Source organism: Myiozetetes cayanensis, unplaced genomic scaffold (assembly GCF_022539395.1).
Source record: "Myiozetetes cayanensis isolate MyiCay16 unplaced genomic scaffold, myiCay2020 scf6-25, whole genome shotgun sequence".
Taxonomy (NCBI): Eukaryota; Metazoa; Chordata; class Aves; order Passeriformes; family Tyrannidae; genus Myiozetetes; species Myiozetetes cayanensis.
This window is the reverse complement of record NW_026087853.1, coordinates 58836229-58860766: the sequence shown is the minus strand read 5'-3', so window position 1 is coordinate 58860766 and position 24538 is coordinate 58836229. Positions and strand designations below refer to the sequence as shown.

Genomic DNA, 24538 nt, shown 5'->3' with positions numbered 1-24538 from the left:
ACAGAGAACAGGGTGTCCCTAACGCCATTTACGCCTCGCCATGGCCTGTTATTGACACTGCCGTGAAATGATCTCATGGAATTAACAGCTCCGCTCAAAATCTCGGCGTTGGATGAGGTTTGAATGATGAGGAGGAAAGCAGGGTCTCCAGGGATATGCCTGCCCTGATTCCAATCTGAATCCTTGGCCCTTCTAACGGCCACAAAGAAGACACTAAAAATAACTTATTTTCATTACAGAGATGCTTTTAAAGAGAAACGAGAGGAAGGGGGGGAACATTTCTACAACGGGGATTAATGTAAGTTGGAGTGGAATAAAAGGAAGTCAACGCTGAGCAAAAAGGGAACTTAAAAGGAAACCAGTAGTAGATCATATAGAGTTTGTTTTGGCCTGCACTGCAGTATTACCGAGTTCTTGACCTCTGCACAGAAACAGCTATAATCTGAACCGAGACTCCTCCACTTTTAGAGTCTTTGCAAGTGTGACTCACAGTAAATTTTCAACATCGAGCATGTTTACTACATTAAACAGCGCGAGGTAGAAAAGTTCACATCACCATCTTAATGGACCCACAAACGCACACTTGCGATCTGCGCGGGTTTGTCATCCGTGGCCAGCTACCAACCACAGGCGCAGGGCTCCCTGGCAGCACAGCGGGCCGTGCTGTAAACAGAGAGCAAGTAGTTGCCGAGGCGAGAGATTTCAGAGATGGTTTTGCTTCCAGTGTAAGAATTACAATCTTTTAACCATTTCCTTCAAGCTGCCGCCTTCCCCACTGCTTTGCCTCGCTCCGGGAGGGATGGCGAGCTCTCTCCCCGAGTGCCCCCGCACTGTAGACGGGCATCAGCCGGGCCGGGAGCTCTGCTGGCGGAGGGACCCTCCTGCCCACGCCCACCAGCGACCCTGTGCGGCTCCCGCGGGGAGCAGGGAAGCCGAGAGCTGTCCCTTGCAGCCAGCTGGGGAGATGGCAAGCAGCGGGAAGAGAGCATCGGATGGAGGTGGCTCCCTGTACACCTCCTCGCGGTGCTCTCTCGCTTCACCTCTGCCCGCCGAAGCATCACACCTCCGGTCGTTTTCGACACGACGAGGGTGACGGAGGGGTGGCCCTGACAGGACCCTGTGCAAGGAGGAGCAGACCCGAAGCCTCACCTGGGGGTGGGTGAGGGACCACAAACCTCCTCCAGAGAGGAGGCGGTGCAGGGCGAACACCGGCCGGCGCATCCCGCGGGAGAGAGAGGCAACACCTCCCGGCCCCGACCTCGTCTCCTCCGCCACATCACCCCCTCTCCACTGCTAAAAGCGAACGGTAGCGCCTGCCGTCCCCAGCCAGCCCGAGGAAGGACGGACCTCCCCCGACTCCGGGGATGAGCATCCATCACGGCCGGCCCCGGCGCTCGGAATGCGGCGACCGAGCAATCACTCGTCAAAGCAGAGCTGTCAAACTTTACCTGAACTGCGAAAAGAAACCTTCACAAAGGAGGTGTGGAACAAATATGGTCTTGGGAGAAAAAAAAAAAAATCGCCAAATCAATATAAATATGAATAAGGACAGAGCAACCTTTTTCAGGGCTTTGGGGATGTGGTAAATGAGTCCCCTCCCTTTCTGCACCACAGCTACTCATCCACAGGAAGAACACGTGTGTTAGGAAGATCGGGGTTTTTTTTCCTAGGCGTTTTTGAATATGTTCTTTAGGGGGACATTTATTAATCTCCTTTATTAAGGGGAGGCCGCACCGAGCTCGCCCACCTCAGTGCGGGCCTCAGTGCAGGAGCTCGATAGGGCTGCCCTCGACTTACAAGTTCTGCCTGGCTTACACCCCACACAGCAGTATTGGCTCCTGTGAGCTTTAAGGGCTTAAATTCTTATCGTCTCAGAGTAAACCGTAAACCTTCTAGGGAGCAGGGCAGGATCAAGCCTGAGGTCGGGAGGAAATCCGACCTCAGGTGCGGGTCCCCAAGCGCTGGGCGGGAGGTGGCCGCGTTAAAGCGGTGACACCGCTGTGCTCACCCCCTGCCCGACGCCGCCTCGGTGGAGGCACATGGAGGAGAGAGCTCTCGACGCTATCAGCGGTCTCCTACGGGAATCACACCTTCCAGGTGTTGCCGCTTCCAGGAGCGGGGCGACGGAGAGCCCCGGGGTCCGGTGGGACTGGGGAGAACGGGGTCTGCCCGCGGCCGCTCGGGACTGCCGTCTCCGAGCCTCCCTGCAAACCATATTTATAGATTTCCCTGCGCGGCGAGCAATCTCTGTCACTTCAGCGCAGGAGTTCGCCCCGCCAATTATTCTGCAAGCTAATCTCTCTGGATAGGCTTCTTTCCTTCCTTCATTACCTCATTCCCTCCTTCCCTTGACGTCAACTCACGTTCATTAGCGAAGGGGCTTCTGGAAGTGACAGAATTTTGTTGTCTCACGTCCAGTGTTGATTAATCAGAGATGATATAACCGGCCTACAAGAGGAGCCGCTCGCGGCTTCCTTCTCAGAGGCACATTGTTTTGTGTGCGAGAGTTACTTAGCAACTCCAAGATACGGGACTGGCTCCAAGTTCACAAAAAGTTGAAGAATAAATTTTGGGAAACTTCTTTTACTCACTAAACACGTTGTAAAACTCCAACGCCCAGCCTCCATGTCAGACCGAAAAAAAAAAAAAACCCAAATCAAAACGGGAAGCCGCGCTTGCCACGGGCCCATCTGTTGGCAAAGAGATTTCGTTGCTTGCAGCAAAGCTCCAGATGCACCTTTCTCCCAGCAAGGAAATCCGATAGGTTTATTGCCCCGATTTCAATAAATAACCTCCCTGCAGGCCAGTTCCCATCACTCCTGGGAGCCATCGGAAGGGCTCTTGGTCCGCTAGACGAAGCCCTCGGACGGAGCCGAGTTTTAATTGCGTGTACCACGCTCTGCCCATCACTGCTGCTCACCAGCCAGTGCTCCCACGCCTTCCCGGCCTCGGGGAAGAGCTCCAGGGCTGCGGGAAGAAGGCGCAGGGCCCAGGCCGGCAGCGGGGCCCTGCACGCCGGGGCTCAGCTGGGCTGTCCCGGGTAAATCCCAAACCTATTGCGCCAGGGGGTACGGGGCAGGCGTGCTCCAAGGAGAACGGGCAGCCCGGCTCCCTTCTCCCAGAAGCGACTGGGACCTGCCACCGGAGAGCGGCTCCCCCGGGATCTCTGCCAGCACCGCCGTCCCCCGCGAACTCCGGCCCGGGAGGGCGAGAGGGACCGGGGAAATCTCCGGGACACGTCGGGGCCCGGGGCGGAAGGCGCGGAGTCTTTTTTTCGTTTTGTGGGGTTTGGGGTGTTGTTTTGTTTGGGGTTTAGCCTGTTTGTTTATGGTTTAGCTTGTTTGGGTTGGGGGGGGTGGTGTTTGTTTGTTTGATACGTTTGGTTTTCAGGTGAGAATCTTTTTTTTTTTTTTTTTTCTTTTTGAGAAGGGTAAAAATAAATCTGTTCCCTTGCATAAAGGAGAAGCTGTTTGAACGGCATGCGGGGGAGAGAGGCCGCGTCCCGGCAACAACCCGCGCGAAAGGAGGGAAGGCAAAGCTCCCCTGCCGGCGGAGGTACCTGTTGTAGGGGGTCCGGAGGAGCAGGGCCTGGCTGCCCGTGCAGCTGTCGGTGGGGGTGTGACAGCCGTACACCGGGGGAGGCACCGAGTACTGCTGATCCCCTGCGGAGAAAGCGGCAAAGAGTTAACCCCCGCGGCCACCGCCCGCCCCTCCGCTTGCAGGGGGCTGGGGCAGCGGTGCCACTCCGGAGCCACCCCGGATTGCCAGCCGGGCGGCAAAGCCCTTCGAGGCGGGCGGAGGCTGAAATTACCTAGGGAGGGCTGCTGGCTGATGGGGTCCTCGTGTTTGAAGGAGTGGTTCGTAAACTGAGCGGCGGGGTGGGACGGCGTGTGGCCATAGCTGGGGGTCCCGTCAAACGCCACGGTGCTGTAACCTGCCGGAGAGAGCACAGCGGGGTTAGCAGGCGCCCCCCGCCAAGACCCCCGCTCCGAGCAGGCGTCGAGAGAGAGGAGCCCACGCCCGGCCGAGCGCCGCGGGCTCCCAAATACTTCGCGATTATCGCACCGGCGGGGCTGCTGCCCACGCCAAGACAGGGCCAGACCGTGCCCCCTTCGTTCACTCTCCCACCGCCCCTCTCGGCACACGCACATCGCAAGGCTGCGGGAGCAGGGACCCCCGCGGGACCCCCCCCTCCCCGCTGCGGGGAGAGCCGAGCCGGGCTGCCCGCTCCGAGGGGCGGAAAGTCGGAAGTCTCGTTCGTGTTTAAAGAGAACAGATCGGCTTCGGTAATAAAAAGGATGTTTTCATTAATTGTTGCTCATATTAAAGAGGAAGATTCCCATCTGCTCAGTGTACTCATCTGGCGTTTCCAATTTAGAAGTTACCCTTTAATCTTGCCTTTTTTTTTTCTTTATTTTTTTTTAAGAGCAGCTTTCTGAAGAGTCTGCAATAAAGAGGCGGAATGTTACATGCAAAAATAAAACTCCTCCTTCCAGTGAAAATTGCTCTCCAAAATAATAAACAGCCTATTTTGTTTCCTACACCGAGCAGATTCAGATGGAAAGAGACCACCTCTGCTGACCCCGGGCCGACACGGAATCGTAAATCAGGTGCTTGGACACCAACTTTCATTAATGACTTGGAGCTGGCTAAACAACTTCAGCTAAAAAAGTAATTACAAAGTAATATTATCTCAGAGGCTTCTCAGCTCATCAGCATTTACCCCGAGAACCAAGCTCCTCCGAGAGTCACTCTTCAAAAAAAAAAAAAAAAAAACCAAACCAAAAACCAAAACAAAAAACCAACGAAACAAAACAAAAAGTCCGACGCGGGCTGGGAAAAGAAACCAAAGGGACTACGAGCGCTTCCTCCCTCACACTCCTCTCCCTTAACCTGCTTATTCCAGCACGGCCATCCTCCACAGACCCGTCTGGATGGGCTGTGTGGCTGGAGAGAGATTTTGTTAGTCGAGAGGGAGCACTCGGGACTGTTTTCAGGCGCCTCTCTCAGTTCGCCTTCGATGCCGGGTGCTCGGCTCAGGGCAGGTCTCTGCTTCACCGCCGCCGGTCGGTGATCACAGCGGGTTTCAGAGAGAATAAAATGCAGAGGCAGCAAAGGCATCCGAATGTTGCCTCTCCATTTTATTCTCTCTGCAGACAGGCTGGATCCAGCGACATCACAGGACTTCATTAACCTGCACGGCTGAGCGGGAGAAATTAAGGGAGCAACGGGGAGGGGAAAAAATTAAGCCAGAAGACTTTGAAACCTTCACCTTCGCCATGATTTAAAGTCGGTCCTGAGACTGCGGGGCTAGGATAGGAGTGGGACTGACTTGTTCCCGGCCAAATGTCCCTCACATCCCCCCGACCCTAAGAGCAGAGCTCCTGTCGCGGCGACGCGAGGAGCGTTGACAGGCCGGTACCTTACGGGCTCCCATCCCACAGCTGTTTCTCGCTCGTTATCTCCTCCCTCAGCCCTCGGGGTGGAGGCTCAACCTTCAACTCCCTTTTCCCCATTTCCCTGTGCCTCTTTTTTAACTTTCAGAAAACACTGACACTTTCTACGTTACTTTTGGCCCGCCACAGAGTTTCGGTGACCTTCAAAACTCAGCTCAGAGCAGAACGAGGTTTTGGCCGCATTTTCCGGTGTTGCCTGACCCAAAGCTTCAGGAATGTGATAAGAAAGTTGAGTTCTGAACCGAGATGCCGATAGCGAGGTCTCTTTAATTAGGGCGTTATCAGAACCAGTCCTGATTAAAATGTGCTGAAAATAATTGAAAGTTGTACATCTGTTGGAGAACGGGGCCTGCTGGAGGCATCCAGTTGTTGGAGGAGCCCAGCTGGATGAAAGGCGAACGAGAAGAGGAAAACTGGGCAGAGGTTTCAAAGCCTTAGTTTCCTAACCCCCACCCCATCCCAGACTTGGCAGAAATGTCATCACAGAGCCAAGGTAGCGTCTTTCCCACGGTCGGAGGAACCGTCTAAAAAAAAAAAAAAAAAAGAGTTCAACCTTGAGGAGAGCCAAAGCAAGAACATTTTATCCATCCACAAAAAGAAAAGAAAAAAAAAAAAAAAAGAAAAAAGAAAGCAAACACCCTTTGCCGAATTCCTCCTTGCCGAAGGAGGAGCACCCTCTCTGCGTGTTGCCGAAAATAATTGTGGCTAAGCCGCAGTGCTACACGTGCGGGGAGAGAGCCCCGAGCCGAGGGGAACCCCCTCGCTCCGCACCGAGGCACCCAGGCCTGGCAGAGCTCGGCAAGGAGCCGGGACACCGTCCCTGCTCCCCGACACGGAGCCTTCTCCAGGCTCCTGCGGGGCCTCGGTGCCCAGGGCGGTGGAAGTGCGGAGGTGTCAGCCCCTCTGTCCCGGCTCTCCGGGCACGCACAGGTGCGGGGGTGTGCGGGGCTGGCGATGCCGCGGGCCGAGCACGCCTTTCTCCTCGGGGTGGTCAAACCCGGACGATGGTGGTTAAGCAGGACGGCGAAGGGTCGCAGCTGTTTTGTCCCTCGCTAACCCAGGGCCGAATTTACTTTACCCTCACCCTTCCCTCCACCTTCTCGTCGCTATTTCGGCCCAGCGATTACAAATGCTCTCCGATGTCTAAAATCCTTTCAGATGTCTTTTGAAATCCCCCGACAGAGCCCCTGTCCCGGCGGGCTCTGTGCCGCTCCCCTCCCGTCCCGCAGCTGGAGCCTGGGACCCCACGGGGCACGGAGCTGCTCCAGGGCCTCGGCGAGGCCGAGTCCCTCCCCAGCTGCAGGGATGCAGCCAAGCCGGGATCGGCTGCAGGGCTCTGCGGTTTCCGACGTCGGATCCCGGCTCCGGGCGGACCCCGGGGGCAGGGACGGGAGAGTCAGGGGCAGCGGAGCAGTGGCAGGGACTGAGACCCGGCACTGCCCAGGGGGCCCGTGTGCGGCCGCCCTGCCGAACAATCCCTTTCCCTCCAACGCCTTCTCCTCGCTGCAAACATCGCCCCTGAGCGCCTCGGCGGCCAGCATCGAGAGCGTCCGCCCGGCCTCGGCCTCTGCTCTGCCCCTTGCCCTGCCGCCAGCGAGCGGGGACAGCCCGAATCGGGGATGGTCGGTGCCAGCCCCTCTCCGTGGGTACGCGGCTGCCCCCGCGGCGCACAGGAAGCCCGAGCTGCGGGCTGCCAAAAGCGGCGAGACCCCGGCGACTCATCCCGCTCCGGCCGAGCCACGCACCCTTTGCCTGTTCCCTGTCCCTTGGGATTCGGGGCCGCCACCGCCCCACTCCCCTCGGTCAGACTCCCTCGGCACCTCGCCCGGGGAGTGCGGGGCAGCCCACGACATGCCGCGGCTCCGGGGCCAGCTGAAGGAGAGGGAACAAGACCCGAAAGGTCTGGGGCAAGCTCCTGGCAGGCTGTCCCCTCTTCCCTTCTTCCTCGCGTTTGCACCCTCACATATTTATACGGCAGCCACTGGAAGAAAAACGATTAGATGCTGATCCCGGTGCCACAGGCAGGTGACCCGTCGCCCGGCCGTTCAGCCCACGGGAGTTTTCTCAGGGAGGTGCAAACACCGGGGACCGCAGAGAGCTACAGCGCAGCCGGTCCTGGAGATGCTGACAAGAAACGACGAGGAGCCCCTGCTTGTGCACTCCGGCAAGGGGGCATTCAACCCTCCAGAGGTCAATTCGGCAAGGGGCTTGAAAACACTAACGTGCTGACAGCGCTTTTCGGATTCAGGGAGAGGTTTGAAGGTACACCCCACACACATCCCCACCCCATCACCCCCAAGATATGTAGAGGGAATTGTCTCGAGCCTCCAGCCCCATCTCCATTCCAGGACTTGGCTGTCTCCGACCCGAACAAACCTTTGCGAAGGCGAGAGGCTGCTCCAACCCGGGCAGGGGGCCTGGGGGCTCCAGCCGCCTGGCAGAGCCATCCGCTGCCCCACAGGAGGGGTGGGAGGGAGCAAATCGTGGCTCCTAAAACTCCCCGGAGCGACGTGGCTGCCGCACAGGGAGGGAAGGGAGGCAGGGGGAGGCTGGCTCGCCTAACCCGGCTCGGCTGCAGCGGAGACCGGGCTTGGTGTTTACATCGTTCGCGGCCCGGCCCGGCTGAGCGGGCGCCTCCGGGGGCCGACCCCGAGCCCGGGGCGCCCGGCAGCGCGGCCCTTACCCTGGTTGCGGATCGCTTGCTGGCTCTCCAAGCAGTTGGGTAGGTAGGGCCCGTTGGGGAACATCCGAGCCTGGCCCGAGGGCGGCTGGCTGGGCGGCGGGGCGCCGAAGGGCCCGTAGCGGCAGGCGCCGGCCGTGCCCGTGAACTGGCCGGAGAAGTGGACGGTGAAGGCGCTCAGGTATTGCTCCTCGTGCGGGTCCGACCCGTTCCAGCTCGGCTCCTGCTTGATGAAGGAGTGCGGCCCCAGCGAGCCGTAGGAGGCCCCCGGGGGGAAGTCCAGGACGGGCGCCCACTGCGCCGCGCTGCTCACCGGCATGGTGCAGTTGCTGTTGCCCGGCAGGGAGGGCACGGAGGGCAGCAGCGCGTTGAGGTCTCGGACGTCGGAGCCCATCTGCTCGCAGACCTTCTGCCTGCCGCCGGGCAGCCAGTCTCCCCCCGGGCCGCACTTGTTCCAGGACACCTGGCCCCTGCCCGCCAAGCCGGAGGCCGGGTCCGGCTGCAGGCACCAGGCCGGCGAGCTCAGCCCTTTGGGGGAAGTTTGCTCCGCGACGCAGCTCCCGGGGTCCAGCCCTGCGGGAGCCGGCAGCAGCGACAGGGAAAGGTTGTTCTCCAGGATCGCCTCCGGGGTTGCACCCGCTCGCAGCGCAGGGCAGGGTGGGGTGGGGTGCGCCCGTGTCTGTGTGTCCGCGCGTGTGTCTGTCTGCGCGTGTGTCCGCCTGTCCGTGCTAGGGGGGCACAGCCGCCTCGCACGCCTCACCTCGGATGCCTGCTCACCCTCAACTTTGCAAAGCTCAAATAGAGGCGCTTGCAGGGGAGGAGGAGTCAGCACGCCGATCCTCCATTCACACAACCTCCACCGAGGGGCTGCCCACAGCCCGCTCTGCTGAACCCAGCCGGACCAGACACGCCGGGGGGAGGGGGGAGACGAGGAGAGCCGGGGATGGAGGGGGAGAGGTGACTGTGGGAGAATATATCTCCCCTACGCATCACTCCCACCCTTCTTCTGGTGCAAGCGCCACTAAATCTCACCCTAACGTCCCTCGCTTTAGGAAAGTCTCGCAACACTGTTAGAGGGACCCAGGTGGCCAGTAAGTACGTGCTGGATGACTTCCCCCGCCAGCTCCGTGCATGTCCGTGGGGACTCCCGAGGCCAGTGGGGTCGCAGGCCCGGGGACCGCCCGGGGAAACCTCCGCCCCTGCGGGAGCCAGGGGAAGTGACACAGCCTAGTGCGGGCGGACCCCGTTCCTGAGAGGGGAAAGTGTCTTTCCAGGTGCTTCTCTCCCGCTACGGGAGGAACCCGCGTCTCCACGAGCTCCTGCGGGGTCCGGGCTGCCTGCTCGCGGTCCCGCCCCGCACATCGGGTCTCTCTGTCCCTGGAGGTGCAGGGCCGGCCGTGCCAGGGCACCGAGGGCTCCGCCGGCGAGGGGAGGGGTGGGCGCCCTTTGCAAGGGGACGAGGATCGGCGTGTACCCGGTCCTGGCTCTGTCCCTCCGACTTGTCTGCATGTGAGAGGGAAGGAAGGGCTGGACAGGCGGGGGAGGATGGTAGCGCTGTGAGCAACCTGCTTTTGAGGGATTCACCTGGCACTGCTCCTGGGAAGCCCGGGAGTCTCTCTTTCCTCCCCAGCCTCCTGGACAGCAGCTCCCTCAGCGCGCATTCCTGGGCAGCGGCGGCGGCGCCAGGGTCCCCGAGGGCACCTTACCCGTTATCCCCGGACGGCCCATCCTCCCGGGAGACACGGCGGGTTTGGGGTCGGCCCTGGCAGCGAGGGGTGCCATGATTCTGGCGGTGCGGGAGTCCATCTAGAACGACTGTCCCGCCAGGAAGCCCCCGGGGAGGGCGGCAGAGCCTGCCGGGACCCGGGACAGAGGCGAGCCCGCAGCCTCTCTTGCCCCCGCGGGACACGCTCTCGCTACAGGCAATAAGAGGGATCCTGCCCCCTTCCTTTGGACCTACTCATTAAAAATCAGCCGGGGTGGGGGATATTGCTTCTACGAGCACACGTGGGACAGCTCTCGAGGGCTGCTCCCGGGGCAGGGTACTCGCAAAGTACCAGACCCGCCGCTCTGTGCCTTGCACATCGTCCCCGGCCGCTTTTAAACCGCGGCACCGCAGATGCCTCCGCGGTCCCCCCTCCTCCCACACCCTCACACCGCAGAGCCGCGTCCTGCCCGCACATCACCCTCCTCTGCAGCGAAAACAATGTCAGAGACGCCGTGAACGCTTACCTGCCGCAGGACAGACCGACGCCCTTGTCTTCCCGGTGATAATGTGCACTTTCGGTGTTTCCTTCCCGCCGCGGCATCAAAGGTTACCGCAAGCATCGCCAATTTTGAAGCGATGTGAAGCGATGTTAGAAGATTCAAAGGGTAAATTCTACAGCAAAAGAAATCAAAATAGGTCGTTATTGGTGCAGCCAAGTATAATTTCATTTTCTCTTAAAACTATTTAACCATAACAGTCGGATTTTGTTATTAGTGAAATTATTTTTCCACAAACTGTCTTCAGATAATTTCCCTTAAAAATCTCTCTTTTGATGCATAAATCTACTTATTGCAAGAAATCTACGCATAGCGTAAGTGCGAAAAATTCGTTATCTTTGCCGATAGTAAATATCCCCTAAGCTTACAGGATCTGCCGCTTCCTAAAGAGTCTTCAGCAAACTAAAGCACCCCCGGATAGTGCCTGCGAAGGCAGACCATGGCCGTGCGGGGGGACTGCGCTGCCCTCGCTGACACCGCCGGCCTCGGCACTTGCTCCCGCTCTGCCTCCCGCTTTGGCCGCACCGGGGCTCCCGCACACCGCGCTCACCCCCTGCCCGGTACCCGCGGGGGCCCTGCGGGGCCGTGCGGGATCGGGAGCGGAGCCGCTGCTGGGTTTGCTCGTTTCGGTGGCGGACGGAGACATGAGGCTGGGGGGACGCGATAGCTTAAAGGTCTTTTACAGCCTAAACGATTCTATATTCGATTCTACGATCTTCGGCTCTACGATGGACAATGCACACACAGAAATAGAAGTCTTAGGGCAGCCTAAGCAGAGTATTTAAATTCCCATGAAAACTAGACCTCTCTTGGTAAAAACAGAAAAAGCCTTTCCCGCGGCGGGCTGTTTTTTGAACCACTGCGGGGTTTTTCTCTTTTCTTGAAATAACCTAGCTTGATAAATCTTCCTGAAAGGAAAAAATGTTTTCTTGATCGCTTAGGTCTGCCGTTACTCCACCTGGGGAGAAGAACTGCCGAAGCCTTTCCTAATCTTCTCCTCTCTCGCATATGCCAGCGGTGAAACAAGAAGACCCCTTGTCCATCAGAGCATCCTCCCTCCCCGCGGCTGCCTGCAGCTCCAGTGAGGATGGGGAAAGCGGCGCTCGGCCGGGGGACTCCTGGACTGCCAGTTCAGCTCAGCTCAGCCCAGCCCAGCCCTGCGCCGGCACCCAGGGCTGCTCAGCCGTGCGGGGAAACGAGAGGGCCCGGCCGGCGCGTCCCAGGATATCCTGGGAGAAACCCTCAGCGGTGGAGCGGGAGGAGGGGGGGGGGGGAAGCCCGGACCGTTCTACTCCGGGACGGGCTGGAGACTGCTGGGAAACGGCCAGCGCCACTTCCGCAGCCGTTCCTTTCTAGCCAGCACCGGGCAGAGTGAAAAATCTCCTGCAGCCCAGGCCGGGAGCACTGGCGGCAGGTGCCCTCAGGAGCGCCCCGGCAGCCCAGAGGAGCTGCTCCCCCCATGCAGGGGACGCTTGCCCGCCTCTTCCCCAGGGATCTCGACCCCGATTCCGATCACACCCGGCGTAAATCTCTCCAAGTCCCGCACACCGGCCTTGGGTGCCCAGTTGAAAGCAATGGCCGGGGAGAGGGGGCAGTTCTGGGACAACATTTCCTTTGTCCGTGTTCAGACACAGGCGGTCCGGAACGTTTTCCCCTCCAAACACGGCCCTACCCAAATCTGTGACAGGCAGCAATTAGGCTTCATTGTGCTGCCCGTTGTTCCATAGCTATGGTAATTCTTGATAATGCTTAATCTTCGATTGTGCTCTAAGGCATACTCGACAAGATTAAACAACAGATATTTACCGGAGGAGGAATGTTCTACTGAGAGCTCCCACTTGACCGCGGGAAAACCAGGATCGGGAACTTGCTCCAACCTGAGCAGCGCTGAAGCACCTCCCCAGCCGATGTTTTCCCGTTCCGCTTCCCTCCGCCATACTAACCAATTAAAGGATCGGTAATTCTTACTACACTTTTACTAAACTCATAAATGATCCCCGCGCGGCTCGGAGGTGGGGGAGACTCACTTAAACAGAGATAAATCCCCAGCCCCTCCACACCTGCTCACGCCGCTCCCAGCACGCAGGGGGATCTGTCTGCTTTCACTCAGGGAGCGGAGCAGAGTTTGATTATTTAAGCGCCAAGAGCAGCAGAAGCAAAGCTGCCAAGCATCTCCAGGAGCGCAGGGCGCGGAGGGGCAGGAACCCATCACGGCGGGCCCGATCCCGCATTCCTCGCTGCCGAGCGCTGCGGGCACCGCGGGAGCCGTGATCTGCGGGCAAGGCGGGACCGGCCTTCCCCGTCCGGGCTGACGGGGGCACTGGAACGCTTTCGAGCTGGATAGAGGACATTTTGTTTATCCGGTGAGGGGAAATTGGATTTTTTTCTTTTTTTTTGATGCACAAAGAAGGGAAGATGCGTGACCTCTCCCCGTCCCTCTGCTGACGGGAGCGGGGCACAGGCGGGTCCCTCCGATGCGGGACCCCGGCCCAGCGCGATGCGGGGCGGGCGGGCAGCGGCGGGGATGGGGAACAGCCCGAGGGGTGCTGGACATCTCCCTTCGCCCCGGCTCCTTCCCCCGCTGGCCGCGGCGAGGGCCTCCCCCCCCCATCCCCAGCGCCGAGCCCGCCGTGCAGCGGCGGCGGGCCGGGCTCGGGCCATTACCGTCCCGTAAATCTTGGGAAACGCTGGAACTAATTACGGAGAGGATATGTCTCAATTTGTTCCGCATTAGTGCCGCGCCGGGACGCAGGCACCGAGCACGGGAAATTGATGGGCCCGGCCCGGCCCGGCCCCGGCGGGACCGCGGCCCTGACCCCGCGTTCAACCCGCAGGGGCGGCCCCGCTCCGCCCCCCGCACCTGCCCCCGGGCGGTGCCCGCGGGGCTGCGAGGTGGGGCTTCAGCCAGCGGCGAGGTACCACTCCGAGAAATTTATTAGCGAGCTGCTAAGACGAGGCTCAGTATAAATCACCGGGGCTGTACAGGGCCATAAAGCATCCCCGTGTATCCTGCCCTCGCCGGGGTTCTGGTGAATAGGAGTTCATGGAAAGCCGGGTATCGGTAACATCTTTCAGATCTGGCGCGTGTGACGTTTTTAAAGTCTTAGATATACTATGGGATATACTAAAACCATTACATAGAATTTTTATAGGTATTTGGTATTAACATGCAAAAGAAATTTGAGGGGGAAAGGTTCTGAGGTAATATGCTCAGTTCTTGGCATTTCCTCTAATGGCTTTGAAAGTACTAAAATTATTGTTTTGCAGGGGAAAATAAAAATATTCTAAAACTTAGTACATTATAAATGGACATAAGACAAAATCTAAGGAATTAATTTCTCCCTGGCTGCAGAATGCAGATCCCACTCTAAAGGCACACTGAACTCAAAATGGAATAATACAGAAACAATTCAGTAACAACACCTTGCACGGACACCAATTCAAAGAATTCACTGAGCCACCTGAGCACCACCTTTGAATATGGGTACACATCAGAAACATAAACCAAACATTTATACATTCCAAAGAGAAAGGCTCCAGCTGAAGTGTACCTGCTGTCCCCAGCACACACTGCAGTATCCCTGGTACCTCAGGTCTCACTGACTGTTGGGTGTTACAGGACAGGGGCAGAAGATGAATTGTCCTTTACCAGTTTCTCCAGCAGGCTGGCCAAGAACATGTTTTCCTAAACACTAACCATCCATGCCTTTATCTTTCAACTTCGTTCTTGAACAAACTAACAATGCAAGCAACGTCCAAATCTCACCTTGCTCTTGCAAAGTCCTTTTGCAGCCCTGTGCAAAGATACTCTCCTGATCAGTCCTTCTCAGAGGGAAACTAGGGGGCTCCAGCAAGCTGGTCTGTCTTAGCTGAGGATCCCTTTTCACAGGGTTTTGTTCTCATCCTACACACAGGAATTCTGCCCTGTAAGCCCTTGACTAAGGGTGCTGTACAGCAAGAGTGGTGCCACTGAAATCAGTGCTTAAGGATGTCAGTCCACCAGGACCTCGCCCAGGCAGTGGGGAAAGCCAAGCATGTCCTCTGCCTACAGATGTTTGGCGAGTGTAGAAGACAAGCAGTGGGGACAATGTGCCTACTGCCTAAAGCAGAAGAGAAACAAAAGCTCCTGAGTTCTGTTCAATACCTTCTGCACGCTCCAGAGAACTGGAGGACCTGACAGTAGTTTTGCCAGAACCATGGGAGACTCCAGAAGTATTTGTGGAGCGCTTGGAGACCTCGGGTAAGCAAAGCAATGCAGATGGCTGCATTATACAGCACAGCTCTGTGTGATGTGTCAGTGATGTGACCCGTGAGGGGGTGGCAGGGCTCGGAGCTGGAGACCTCTTGCAACACAGCGAGTCCCTCCTCCCAGCCCCATCAGCACAGCCCCGCCAACACCCACGGCTCCTTCACAGCCTGGGCAGTGATTCCACTGCCCCCACTCTTCCAGCACAGCCCTTCAGCTTCCCTAGCAACTGAGCAAACCCAGTCCTTCATTACCACAGCTACACGAAGATGCATTTCTCTTTTCTGTCTCTGTACCACATGTACCGATACGTGTGCATTGCAGCAAGACACAAAAAGCAAAGAAGATCATTTTTCTCATCTAGCTGGTTGGAAGCAACAGGCAGCAAAAATGTAGCTCCAACCAAAACAAAAGTTTTCCTAGCTCTTGATTCTGAGCCTTCCCACTTAATATGTTGGGGTTTTTTATTTCAAAACTGCCTCTCTTCCTTGTGTAGGTATCACATGCTGTTGCATGGGATGTCTGGTCTGGCCACGAGCTGAACAGCCATCTGATAACTCCATGGCTTCAGGCCATCAACCCAACAGAGACTTGCTACCAGCAAGGAAAGAAGGCCCGGTGTCCTCCACAGAATCAAATACAATCCTACCGGGCTCTGGAGGTGCCTGCATGGTTCTCATCAGCCTGTCAATGCAGGACTGGGCTGTTTTCACATTTGTGTCTGTCACTGTCCAGCTGCAGCCTCTGCTGACCCTACTGCCACCAACAGACCTGTCTGACAAGGCTCACGCTGCGAGTGGGACGTGCAGGGACAGTTAGTGACTAAGCTCGCAGCGAGAGGTGAGGGAAGAAATGAGAGGAGGGAAGGAAGCCCACGTGTTGAACTTGCCTTTAGAAGTCAAATTTCTTCGTCGTGAGACACAGGACATTCCTTTCCCTTAAGGTTTTATGTACGTTTGATTCCACTAAATTCATCTGAGTGCTGCTCTGACACAGGAGTTAAAAGCACTGAGAGTTTGCTGCAGCTATTGAGTCAGACTGATCAAATCTACCGCTTGTTTTTCCTTCCTGTGACATGAAAGCAGAGTTCAGTAAAGTTCAGATCAGAACTGAGACCGACTTTTGTGATGCCTTGACAAACCTTTCTTGAGATATTTAACATGTCAGTTGGAAAGACAGAAGCACAAAGAAACCCCCTCAACTTGTTATTTATGTTTTTTAAATGAAATAGTGAAAGGAACAAGTAAGGAAGTGTGATTCCTTTCTCTAGATTTGCAGTATCACAGATTAATAGCTCTATGAACAGATTTGCAAGTAGCACTATCATGCTAGTCAAGATATTAAAAAAGTTTATGAGCAGTTGCTTAGGAAAAACAAGATAAAGCCTATGGAAATCTGATACTGGTCAATGGTGCATTTATTCAAAACATAATACTCACTTCAAGTCCCCATAAATCCTTTGCAAATGAAACTTCCATTGTGATCACTGTTCCAGATCTAAATGATTTATTTTTTTCCTTTGGTAGACATTAAGATATATCTCAGAATGTACAAGTTATGCACCTACTGATACTGAGTTAATCATGCACCCATGACATAATAAATATTAAATTCAAATAAGAAGATATTTCAAAGAAGGAATATCTTTATAAGAAGATCTTTAAAAAATTTATCTACTAGTGGATTAATTTACATGAAAAAGCTCACATTTCTGTGTGATTTGTTTCAAAATTCAGGGCTTGCAACAGTTCCAAACAATTAGTTCTTGGGAGGAGAGCAGACACTGGATTGTGTGCAGTTTCAAAACTGAGTTCTCAGCAATATTTAGAATCATAGAATGCTTTGGATTGGAAATGACCACAAAGATCACTTAGTTCCAACCCCCCCTCATGGGCAGAGACACCTTCCATTAGACCAGATTGCTCAAAGCCCTATCAAAGCTGGCCTTGAACACTTCCAGGGATGGGGTAGCCACAAATTTTCTGGTTCCAGTGCCTCATGGCCCTCACAGTAAAGAATTTCTTCCTGATATCTAATCCAAACCTGTCCTCTGTCAGATTAAAGCCACTCTCCCATGTCCTATCACTTCATGCCCCCATAAAAAATCCCTCTCCAGCTGTCACATTAACCCCTTTAGGTGCTGAAAGGTGGTGGGAAGGTCTCCCAAGAGTCTTCTCATCTATAGGCTGAACAGCCCCAGCACTCCCAGCCTGTGTCCATAGCAGAGGTGCTCCAGCCCTTGGAGCACCTTTGTAGCCTCCTCTGGACTAGATCCAGCAGGTCTGTGCCCTTCATGTTGGGGGCCCCAGAGCTGGGTGCAGCACTGCAGGTAGGGTCTCACCAGAGCAGAGGGGCAGAATCCCTCTCTCCACCTGCTGCCCACGGTGCTTTGGATGCTGCCCAGGACACCTCTGGCTCTCTGGGCTGTGAGTGCTTGAGCTTCTTGTCATCCAAAACCCCCCAAGTCCTTTTCCCCAGGGCTGCTCTCAATCCATTCTCCCCCCAGCCTCTCTTTGTGCTTGGCATTGCCCCAGCCCAGGTGCAGGGCCTTGCTCCTGGACTGCTGAACTTCCTGAGGTTCCCATCAGCCCACCTCTCCATCCTGTCCTGGATGGCCTCCCTTCCCTCCAGCATGGGACTGCACCACACAGCTTGGTGCTGTCAGCCAGCTGAGGGTGAACAGAGTTCATCCCACTGTCCATGTCACTGACAAAGATGTTAAACAGTGCTGTTCCCAATTTATGTCGTTTTTTCCACCCTGAGGAGCAGCAGCCTTTGCAATTTCTACGTGTATTTAGGAAATGGGTTCTACTGCTTCGAGCAGCTGCTTGGAAACAAAGAATACACTGGAAGGCCAAGCAGAAGAGACCCACCAGGAAAACAACCTGTCAACCCATTTTTCTAACTCCATGATCTGGGCTCCCCAGTTTATGGAAGCTTTGTGTTCTTCACTACCTCTGGGATTTTGCATGCTTCTCTCCTAATCGTTCAAATCCAAATGGACTCTCAATTATTATCAATTTACTCTCAGAACCTCTAGGCAGAAGTCAAAATAAGTTCAGCAAATTGGTTGGATATCAGCTAGAAACACACTTAATTTTTCATCAGATAAACTTCTCTCAGAGGAACTACTGGAGTCAGCTTTAGCCAGACACCAGATCTATAACGAAATAATTCTATGATTGGGTAACATGAACACCTCATAATAGCTACATATGCTTTATCATGGAATGAAAGTTCTTGGGTAAGTTCTCTGGCCAAATAAGGATTTCAGAGTATTTAACACTTGCAATATGCTCCACTCCAACCCCATCTATCAGTGATATCCACACAGATACTGCAAAGGGTTGGGCCCAGGTTCATGAGGACACGTACAAAGCCATTTGCAATTGCCACCTAATGTGTCTTCAGAGATCCTGTTGCCTTGGACAGCTGAATCCAACCTTGCAGTCTCCTGCCCTCAGCATCAAAGAACCAGGATCAGTCTCACAGCCACAATAAACACATTTGCATGCACAAGCTCAGAGGAGGTGGGTTTTCTTCAGGATCTGTCATATTATTTAGTAACCCTACCTAAACAAGGAGCCAGAGGCCAGCACACAAGGGGTGCTCTGGGCTGCCCGGCAAATCCAAGGAATCCAAAGAACCTCAAACACAGTTAAAAGGTGGGAAGCACTATCCACTCCTGGATGCCAAGTTATTAGGTGACTCCAGAGCTATGCATTGTGGAGCACTGCGAGGCTCTGAACAGTCTCGCACAACTTTTCCCAAATCACAGAAGTCCCCCGGGAAACTTCAGTAATCAAACAAGATCTCGCGGTCAGGAAGCTTTTCTTCATCCAGCCCGGTTTACTTCCCCTTCATCTTTCCATCTATTACTCATTACATCCTCCTGCCAAACTCTAAATAATTCTCCTCTGTCTCTCTCTCATGCTTACATGTTTCAGCTACATATAGACCACTATGTTCTTTCACCCCAGCTTTTCCTATCCTTTTCATTTTTCCCCACTGCCCACTCCTCTGAGCTCCCTCTAACAGCATCTCTCCCGAATAGAAGCACTCCACACTGAACAAATACTCTGCAAACAATTACATTTGGCAGTCTCTGAATGTAAAGACACACAAACCCAATGATTAAATCACCTTGAACAACTGAGTGAGAGTTCAAAGCCATAAAATTGTCAAATCAGGACAGGGAACTTTGGATGACACTGCAAGATCAACTTCACAGGAAGCCCTCAAGTAATGATCTATTAAAAAAGTGCCCTGGTCTGCTTTACAATCCTTGTCTCAAACAACATGTTATTAGGTACATATTTGCACGGATTTTTATGTACAAAATATTTTATAAGTGTTCTGCCACTGTGACATCAGGCAGATACCGGTGAGTGCATATTACCCTTACAGCCTCATAATATATTCTTGAGATATAACATAATGATTATCCCAAGACACTGAAGTTCATGTAAAGGTAATTTTTTTACCCAATTAAATCACTTATTGTTGAGCAAGTCGTGTTTAAAACACTAGAACATCACTGCCTTTCACAGTTCCAGTAACTTGCTTCTATCATCATATCCTGCTCAAAGATCCAGCTTCCACAGTCTGCTAGAAATGTGTGGGGTTTATCCATAAACAAGGCAAAGTCATTCCACAAACCAGAGTTATTGAAAATCATACTTTTTCTACCTAACTTACGGTTCTCTAAGCTTAGCTTGAAAGATTTCAGATTTAGTCCTCTGAAGATGCTGACCGTGGTAATTCATCTCTTTGAAGCCTGGGATCACTATATATTTGAAATTAGATTTACATCTAGTTAGCAAATACAATTATCTAGATACCCATTTTTGCTAAACTTTGTCAGCTTTGTGATGAGGCATCGATAACGGTGCGTGTTTGTGTGAGGTGCCAAAACTGGCCCAGAGCCCTGAGCTCAAGAGTCAGATCTTTCAGTTGCAGAAAAGACAGGTAAATTCACTGGAAGTAGCAATAGCAAGAACTTCTTTTTTAACCCATGGAAGGTTTCAGGTTTGGAGTAAGACTTGATGCCCTCTGGGCTCTTGCCCAAAGAGTGTTCCAGGACCACCCCAGCAGCCCATGGACAGTGACCCCAGTCCATTTGGGGTCACTGAAAGCTGTGCCGTGCCTGGGAGAAGGGCGATGATGGCTGCAGGATTAAGACAGCTCCTATGTGGGAGCCCTCAGTGCTTGAGCAAGAAATCTTTGGGCACCTTTCCAAATCGAATGGGCAACTGGCAGATTTAAAGGATTGTGAATACACAATAGGAAGGAGATATCCCAGTAGAACACCTGCCCCTACCTGATAAGCCTGCACCTCTGTGGAGCTAAAACAGCACACAATGTGCATTTGCCAAGTCAAGCCCAAATACTTTTACTAGAACTGCATTTTTGCAGGATGGTTTCTGTCTTCCCATAAAGCCAACTCTTTCCTCTCCCCTCAGCTTCTGTGCTTGTTCTCCTCCCCCCTGAAAGCATTCTTGTTTTAACAGGGAAGGTTGCCCACCATCCCAGTCTTTCCCAGATAACTGAAAGGAGCTACACGCAGCGCAGAGCGTTCGCCGATCATTTTTATTGCGAAGACACAAAGGTGCTCCGATTACCTGGCACGCATTTACCAAGGGAAAGGGGGTGGGAGGGAGTCTTAGCCTTCCTCCCCTTACCACTGGCTGCTGCAGCACACGGCTCTGCCCCACCTCATGCAGGACTCTTGGCTGTTCTTTGACTTCTCCCACTGCAAACTGGGGTCACGTTCTTTCCTGACTACGGCCAGAAAATAAAATAGATGGCACAAGGTATGTGAGGTATCAGGCCCGTGACCACTGACAAATCTCTAAGTGCTTATGTGGATTATGTTGGGAGCATATTCCTGGAGATGCTGTTCGTGTTTGTAAAGTCTTCTGGGGTGAGCATTGCTCAATGGAAAAGCGGCACAGAAATTTAACAAAAGCTGCGCTGCAAAATACAAAAAAGTAATTCTCCCACAGGAACTGAAAGGCATTTCATACATGTCCAATGAGACATTAAAAATAATTATGTGGAAGAGTAATAGCTCCCTTGGTTGTTTTAATATATTTTTGTCTACAAACAAGAAACGTTCTCTAAACTGCTGCCTTGGCTTGGCTTGAAAGGTCTCTCAAACAAAAGCCCTTCAAGTGACCCTTAGATTATTAAAGCTTAGTAACAATGAATGTGGATCTCAGTTCAAACAAAGACTGTAAAAATAAAAAGACAGCAGTTTTGCTCTTGGAGTTGGGTATGCCTCAATAAACTGGAAACACACAGAATGTATTTTTGATCAGTAGTCATACCTCTGTTGAACAAACCCAAACCCTTTTGTCTGAAGTTTTCAGCGCTGGTTTTCTCTCAAACAGCATCTGCACATAGTCTCACTTCTAGTACAAATGGAAAGGTTGGATGCCGTGTCTGAATTTAAACTTCCCAGAGCTCGTTCAGAGAGCACTTCAGATCAACAAGGTTTTTTTTTTTTTTTATTCCATTCTTAATGATTTCTTTCCCCAAAAACCTGATGAAAAGTCAGTAGGTTCATCAGAAACATTTGTGGTGAAAAAAGAAATGCCAGCAACGCCGAATTACAAAGCTTAAACGCTCTGATCTGTGTCTCCCATGAGAAAGATCCAGAGGTTGAGATGTTCAGTGACAGACATTAATGTCAGATGCCAAAGCAGGAAAAGCAAACACAGGAGTGGGGAGAGATATATAGACCCCACAGAGTATCTTGTTTTGAAAGTCATATGTCATTTAAATGGCCTTTATAACCGAAGAAGTTCATTAAAAATATATTTCTGTGCAGTTTGCTGGCAGAACATAACACGGCTGCCAATCGACAGAGTCGGTTTTGCACTTGTGAACTGGAGGCACAACTTTGTATCTGCTGCATGGCTGTGAGCACCGATGGCTGTGCACAGCACTCCCTCTAAGCACAGGCCAGAAGGGATGTTGCCAAAGCAAGTGGGCCCTACAAAACGTCAAAATTATCACCGTTTCATCTCCTTTCCATCTCCCAAACTTGCTCTTGCAGCCAGCAGAACTGCAGAAGTAGGGGCTGCTGCAGCTACAGCTGGGAGAAGGGGGTAACCTCCCTAAAGCACAATGGTCCTCTGTCATTTCAAACCAGCTCATCAGGCACCTCACCAGCTGCTTTGGCTTTCCACGTGCGCCCCAGTCTTTATTTCTCCTCTCACTTTATTTTCCCTCCACCTTTAGAAGAAACACCTCAGCTCGTTCTCACCTCTGCAGCACACCCATCAAACCTGTGTCATGAACTCCACTTGCTGTACTTGCACAACAGAGTGGCAGCAAACAGACACAGACGTTCAGCCACATCTTAGCTGGGTAGACCACAACACACTAAAACTCTCTCTCTGATGTTTTCATTCTGAAAGTTCGCTATTACTGGGAGTAAAGGTAGAACTGAGCAGGGGGATGAAAATGCAACAAATTTCTACAAAACCAACACCCCCATCCATTAACAAAGGCAGACAGTTGGAGGTGTAGAAATGATTCCTCTCCTTTGCCGTGGCCAAACAACTTGGTTTCTGCTTTTGTCAAACTTCTGAACCAAAAGCACAAATAGGCTTGATATTTGTAACAGAGAAAATGGAAACCTGTGCATCTGCTTTAAGAGCTTGTAAGCCCCAAGATCACTTCTCTACACGGGATGCTTAATGACTGGAACTGGATCAGAATCCCTCACTGACCAAAGCTTTCTATTCAACCTACTTCTATTCAGAGCAGTAAATTAGCTACCTTTGTGCTATGCCTGATTCCTGCCCAGGGGGTTAGGGAGATGTTTGTTCTGCATAACCATGGCAACGAAGTTGGCAATTAGCATCAAGTTTGGCTATTCCTGCGAGCAGGAATTACCCTGTGAACTCCATTTAGCAGATGCCAAGCAGCTAGCAGTGTGACAATGATGCATTTACTACAGTCAAGACTGGATTTGGATACAGTAATAATAAAAGACACTATAACCTACCAATCTACATTTGTATTTCCTTCTAACCTGCCTCAGTAATCATCTCTTTGCTCTGGCAATGCAGAGACTAATGCACTAAAGCTCACCTGCAGCATGGAGTGATCAGATAGTTCTCTCAAAGTATAACTTCTTTGAGTACATTTACACAACGTGTCAAATGAAACAGAGGACAAAAATTAATAAATATGCTCAAGAGAAAAATGTTTCCGAATGGGATCTAGAAATGAAGACAGATGAAAAGACAACCTATAATTTACTGTGTAGATTTATAGTTGATAATGCCATCCCTGCTGTTCTTCAAAGCACTGATATTTTATGAGAATTCACAATCCTTAAATGCAGGAATCCTTCTCTCTGTTCTGTGTTTATACAGTGCCTAGAACAGTATGGCACTGGTCTGTCCCTACAGCTCCCAGGTGCTTCAGTGGTACAAATAAAGAACAGCAGCAGATGAAAACTGACGATTAGAAAAATCTTAATTCTTAACAGTTTATCTTAACATCTGGCACTATGCAGCTAGGGCCTGGATTTCAGCACAATTCTGAGTTACTGACTGATTTGCCAGTTGCATCTTTTTTACATTTTGTACAACTCTTCTTACTCTAAAGCCAGAGAATTGATGGCCTCCCAAGGTTATCTTTTTATTATTGTTCTTTCCACATAATAGCACAGTCATGGTAATCAGCTCCTCGCTCAGAAAAGAAACCCTGATTATGTTGTGCTGTCTCTACAAACACCAGGATCACACAATGCCCTGCAGTGCAGTACAAGATGCTGCTCACAACTGTAGAATGAGTTAGGAAAAGGAAGATAAACATTTGAGATGAACTTGGTCTAGTGAATTTAAGAGTCATCTTTCTTTTTTTTCCATGAGGATAAGCAATCCATCAACGTTGATGGATTCACAAAGAGGAAACCTAAACACCTTTATCATTAAATATGACCTGGCAATACATGCCAGGAGACTCCATCCCAGCATTCATTTCTGTGTGTCCAAACAGAGTGATTGGACATGATGCCAGTTCAAGGAAATGGCAAACTAGGGGCTTGTCATGTCAAAAGGCTGCAGTTTACTGATACTTTAGGTGTATTTAGCCATTTCCTTATCACTTTTGATCTCCTGCATTAAGTAAAGCTAAAACACCTGAAACCCTGCTAAGGACTAATACCATAACCCGTTAAGAAGGCAGCAAATGCTCAGAGATATTGTGCATTCCTCCCACAAAGCAACATTTGGGTGGTGCATCAAATGCAGAGGGAAAGAGGAGGGATACAAAAGAAATGGCATAGTGACAGCAAAAATTACGTGGAGCCAACATAAACTAGGCAGGACTGGCTGTGCCATGTTTTGCTTGTAACATATGTAAAGGAATAAATTCACTGCTACTTTTTTTTTTTTCCAAGAAAATATGCATAAACTGACAGAAAAGTACTAACATGCTTGCAGTGTCATTTAATACACATATTTAGTTTAATCCAAGCAGTTAACAAGTCTTGGAAAACAAAGCAAAAATACTTCATCTTGGTTCAAGCAAAGCATTTGAAGGCAGGTTCCCTCAGGAAACGAGGCTTGTGCGATTGCACTGCCAGTCCATCTGTCTCTCGAATAACTTCCCAACCTCAGACCTGTTCCAGCCAGATTCTGTCCAGACATGACATTCCCAGCAATGCTGAGTGAGCACAAAGTTCAAGAAACTGGCAGCTCAACAGAAACAAAGGGACCTACGCGAGTGCCCCCACGAAGGAAGCTCTGCCGAGTGAGCTCAGCAGTTCCTTGCACAGTTTGGCTCCCCCCGCCACTTACTCATCAGAACAAGCTACAGTACGTGCTACCATTGCCCAGCTGTCATCTGGGGAGAAGCAAGGGAAGCAAG

At 52.5% G+C, this 24538-nt stretch overlaps 1 protein-coding gene across 7 annotated transcripts in view; it reads right to left on the bottom strand.

Annotated features, from left to right (window-relative positions):
• The window catches only part of WT1 (WT1 transcription factor), a 34328-nt gene extending 25421 nt beyond the window's left edge, over positions 1-8907 (bottom strand). For 4 of the 7 annotated variants that reach the window (XM_050337077.1, XM_050337078.1, XM_050337080.1 and 1 more), the window contains exons 1-3: positions 8140-8530; positions 3812-3934; positions 3560-3662 (exon numbers count right to left, since the gene is read on the bottom strand). In XM_050337077.1, the coding sequence (XP_050193034.1) occupies positions 3560-3662; positions 3812-3934; positions 8140-8530 (617 nt within the window). Of the gene's footprint in view, positions 1-3559; positions 3663-3811; positions 3935-8139 lie in introns of all 7 variants that reach the window. The other 3 variants (XM_050337074.1, XM_050337076.1, XM_050337081.1) reach the window with 2 other exon arrangements.
• Between the last annotated feature and the right edge of the window lie 15631 nt (positions 8908-24538).